Source organism: Calidris pugnax, unplaced genomic scaffold, assembly GCF_001431845.1.
Source record: "Calidris pugnax isolate Ruff unplaced genomic scaffold, ASM143184v1 scaffold881, whole genome shotgun sequence".
Classification (NCBI taxonomy): Eukaryota; Metazoa; Chordata; class Aves; order Charadriiformes; family Scolopacidae; genus Calidris; species Calidris pugnax.
Genome location: NW_015091529.1, coordinates 14359 through 18667, shown reverse-complemented (window position 1 = coordinate 18667; position 4309 = coordinate 14359). Strand labels below are relative to the sequence as shown.

At 51.5% G+C, this 4309-nt stretch overlaps 1 protein-coding gene across 1 annotated transcript in view; it reads left to right on the top strand.

The window, feature by feature from the left end:
• Nucleotides 1–1138: 1138 nt before the first annotated feature.
• The window catches only part of SUPT16H (SPT16 homolog, facilitates chromatin remodeling subunit), a gene marked incomplete at its 3' end in the record, with an annotated part of 17503 nt that continues 14332 nt past the window's right edge, over nucleotides 1139–4309 (top strand). Inside the window, exons 1-4 of the mRNA XM_014961742.1 lie at nucleotides 1139–1307; nucleotides 1474–1564; nucleotides 1651–1724; nucleotides 3302–3414. Of these exons, the coding sequence (XP_014817228.1) occupies nucleotides 1148–1307; nucleotides 1474–1564; nucleotides 1651–1724; nucleotides 3302–3414 (438 nt within the window). The remainder of the gene's footprint in view (nucleotides 1308–1473; nucleotides 1565–1650; nucleotides 1725–3301; nucleotides 3415–4309) is intronic.

Here is a 4309-nt window from a genome sequence, read left to right as displayed (position 1 = left end):
CAAAAAAGGTCATTTCCATTCCAAAAAATGGCAAATTTGGCCAATTTCTCCCTTTTTCTCCCCAAAAAAGGTGCGGGAGGGGGTCACTTTCCCCCCATAAAAATCCAGGGGGCTCAATTCTACCTTTTTTACCTCAGAAAAATTTGAGAGGGGGTGAAATTTCTCTCAAAAATAAAGCCAAAAAAGGTCATTTCCATTCCAAAAAATCGCAATTTTGGCCAATTTCTCCTTTTTTTTCCCCCAAAATTGGGGAAAAATTGTCCCCGGAGGGGTCGGGCACCTTCTTGAGGTCCCCCCCCTTCAATTTTGGGGTGTTTCCCCCTGTTTTTTAGCGACAAGAACCACATGCATTTCGGGGCCATCACCTGCGCCATGGGCATCCGGTACAAGTCCTACTGCTCCAACCTGGTGAGGACCTTGATGGTGGACCCACCTCAGGAGATGCAGGACCACTACGCCTTCCTCCTCCAGCTCCAGGAGGAGATGCTCAAGGAGATGAGACACGGTGAGGTCCACCTCAGAAGTTCTCCCACCTCTTGGACCTCCTGGAGGTCCACCAAACCCCCTCTTGGACCTCCTCCGTGGAACCCTATGGAGATGTGGCCACCACCCTCACGGTTGGGTTCTTCTAGGAACCAAGCTCTGCGACGTCTACGCCGCCGTCATGGACAATTTCTCCGTTTTTCTCCCCAAAAAAGGTGCGGGAGGGGGTCACTTTCCCCCCATAAAAATCCAGGGGGCTCAATTCTACCTTTTTTACCTCAGAAAAATTTGAGGGGGGGTGAAATTTCTCTCAAAAAAAGGCCAAAAAAGGTCATTTCCCTTCCAAAAAATAGCAAATTTGCCCAATTTCTCCCTTTTTCCCCCCCAAAAAGGTGCTGGGGGGGATCGGTTTCCCCCTAAAAACGTTGGGGGGGTTCAATTCTACCTTTTTTACCTCAAAAAAAATTGAGGTGGGGTGAAATTTCTCTCAAAAAAATCCCCAAAAAGGTCATTTCCATTCCGAAAAATCACAATTTTGGCCAATTTCTCCTTTTTTTTCCCCAAAAATTGGGGAAAAATTGTCCCAGGAGGGGTCGGGCACCTTCTTGAGGTCCCCCCCTTCAATTTTGGGGTGTTTCCCCCGTTTTTTAGCGACAAGAACCACATGCATTTCGGGGCCATCACCTGCGCCATGGGCATCCGGTACAAGTCCTACTGCTCCAACCTGGTGAGGACCTTGATGGTGGACCCACCTCAGGAGATGCAGGACCACTACGCCTTCCTCCTCCAGCTCCAGGAGGAGATGCTCAAGGAGATGAGACACGGTGAGGTCCACCTCAGAAGTTCTCCCACCTCTTGGACCTCCTGGAGGTCCACCAAACCCCATCTTGGACCTCCTCCGTGGAACCCTATGGAGATATGGCCACCACCCTCATCTCTGTGGAACCCTATGGAGATGTGGCCACCACCCTCACGGTTGGCTTCTTCTAGGAACCAAGCTCTGCGACGTCTACGCCGCCGTCATGGACCTGGTGAAGAAGCAGAAGCCGGAGCTGTTGAGTAAAATCACCAAGAATTTGGGGTGAGAATGGAGGATATTGGGGCTTTTGGAAGGGTTTTGAGGGGACACAACATCTTGGTGGCCCCACCTGATGGTATCTCCCCTAGCTTTGCCATGGGCATCGAGTTCCGAGAAGGTTCCTTGGTCATCAACAGCAAGAACCAACACCGCCTCAAGAAAGGTGAGGAGAACCCCCCAAAATGAGCTTTTTTCACCCCAAAATGCTCCTCTTCGCCTAAAAAAGGCCTTTTCTGCCCCAAAAAGGTTCGTTTCCGCCCCAAAAAGGTCCTTTTCCGCCCCAAAATTGTCCTTTTCCACCCAAAATCTCCTTCCACCACCCAAAATTGTTGTCCCTCACCCCAAAATTGTCATTTTTCACCCCAAAATCCTGCTCTTTCACCCAAAATCGTCCTTTTCCACCCCAAAAAGGTTCTTTTCCACCCCCAAAATCCTCCTTTTCCACCCAAAAGGGGGCCTTTGGCACCCAAAAGAGGGCTTATTCCACCCCAAAATTGTCCTTTTCTCCCCCAAAATTGGCCTTTTCTACCCCAAATCTTGTCCCACCATCAAAAATTGTGTTTTCACCCTAAAAAGGTATTTTTCCACCCCAAAATCTCGTCCCACCACCCAAAATTGTCTATTTTCACACCAAAAAGGTACTTTTCCACCCCAAAATCTCGTCCCACCACCCAAAATTGTCTATTTTCACACCAAAAAGGTACTTTTCCACCCCAAAATCTCATCCCACCACCCAAAATTGTCTGTTTTCACACCAAAAAGGTACTTTTCCACCCCAAAATCTCATCCCACCACCCAAAATTGTCTGTTTTCACCCCAAAAAGGTACTTTTCCACCCCAAAATCTCATCCCACCACCCAAAATTGTCTGTTTTCACCCCAAAAAGGTACTTTTCCACCCCAAAATCTTGTCCCACCCCCCAAAATTGTCTATTTTCACCCCAAAAAGGTACTTTTCCATCTCAAAATCTCATCCCAGCACCCAAAATTGTCCTTTTCCACCCCAAAATTGCCCTTTTCCACCCAAAATGACGTCTCACCACCCGAGACCTTCTCCCACCACCCAAACTTCTCCTCCTGCCCCCAAAATCCCCCTTTTCCACCCAAAATCGCCCTTTTCCACCACAAAATTGTGTATTTTCACCCAAAAATCGTCATTTTTCACCCCAAAATTGTCATTTTTCACCCTAAAATCCTCCAAACTTGTCTGTTTTCACCCAAAATGACGTCCCACCACCCGAGATGTTCTCCCACCACCCAAACTTCTCCTCCTGACCCCAAAATCCTCCTTTTCCACCCCAAAATCTTGTCCTACCACCCAAAATTGTCTGTTTTCGCCCTAAAATTGCCCTTTTCCACCCCAAAATAGCCCTTTTCCACCCCAAAATTGTCCTTTTCCACCCAAAATGACGTCCCACCACCCAAGACGTTCTCCCAACACCGAAACTTCTCCTGACCCCAAAATCCCCCTTTTCCACCCAAAATCGCCTTTTTCCACCACAAAATTGTCTATTTTCACCCCAAAATTGTCATTTTTCACCCTAAAATCCTCCAAAATTGTCTGTTTTCACCCAAAACGACGTCCCACCACCCGAGACCTTCTCCCACCGCCCAAACTTCTCCTCCTGCCCCCCAAAATCCCCCTTTTTCCGCCCCAAAATGGTCGTTTTTCGCCCCAAAATCTGGTCCCACCGCCCCAATTTCTCCTCCTGCCCCAAAATCCTCCTTTTTCACCCCAAAGGGATGGTCTTCAGCATCAACGTGGGCTTCTCGGACCTGCCCAACCGGGAGGGGAAGCGGCCGGAGGAGAAGACCTACGCCCTCTTCCTGGGGGACACCGTCCTGGTGGACGAGGTGACACCACCGGGACCTTCTGGGGACCTTCTGGGCTTGGGTGGTGGCACCTCCAGGACCTTCTGGGGTGGTGGGACCTTCTGGGGTGGGACCTCCTGGAGATCTTGAGGACCTTCTGGAGTGGTGGGACCTTCTGGAGATCTTGGGGAGCTTCTGAGGTGAGGTGGGACCTTCTGGAGATCTCAGGGACCTTCTGTGGTGGGACCTTCTGGAGATCTTGAGGACCTTCTGGAGATCTTGGGGACCTTCTAGGGTGAGGTAGGACCTTCTGGGGTGAGGTGGGACCTCGTGGAGTGGGATCTTCTGGGGTGAGGTGGGACCTCATGGAGATCTCAGGGACCTTCTGTGGTGGGACCTTCTGGAGATCTTGGGGACCTTCTTGGGTGAGGTGGGACCTCCTGGAGATCTTGGGGACCTTCTGGGGTGGTGGGACCTTCTGTGGTGGGACCTTCTGGGGTGGGACCTTCTGGGGTGGGACCTCCTTGGGACCTTCTGGGGTGAGGTGGGACCTTCTGGAGATCTTGGGGACCTTCTTGGGTGAGGTGGGACCTCCTGGAGATCTTGGGGACCTTCTGGGGTGGTGGGACCTTCTGTGGTGGGACCTTCTGGGATGGGACCTTCTGGGGTGGGACCTCTTTGGGACCTTCTGGGGTGAGGTGGGACCTCCTGGAGATCTCAGGGACCTCCTGGAGTGGTGGGACCTTCTGGAGATCTTGGGGACCTTCTGGGGTGAGGTGGGACCTCATGGAGATCTCAGGGACCTTCTGTGGTGGGACCTTCTGGAGATCTCCAGGAGCTTCTGGAGTGGTGGGACCTTCTGTGGTGGGACCTTCTGGAGATCTCGGGGACCTTCTGGGGTGGGGGGACCTTCTGGGGGGGGGCCTCCTGGAGAGGT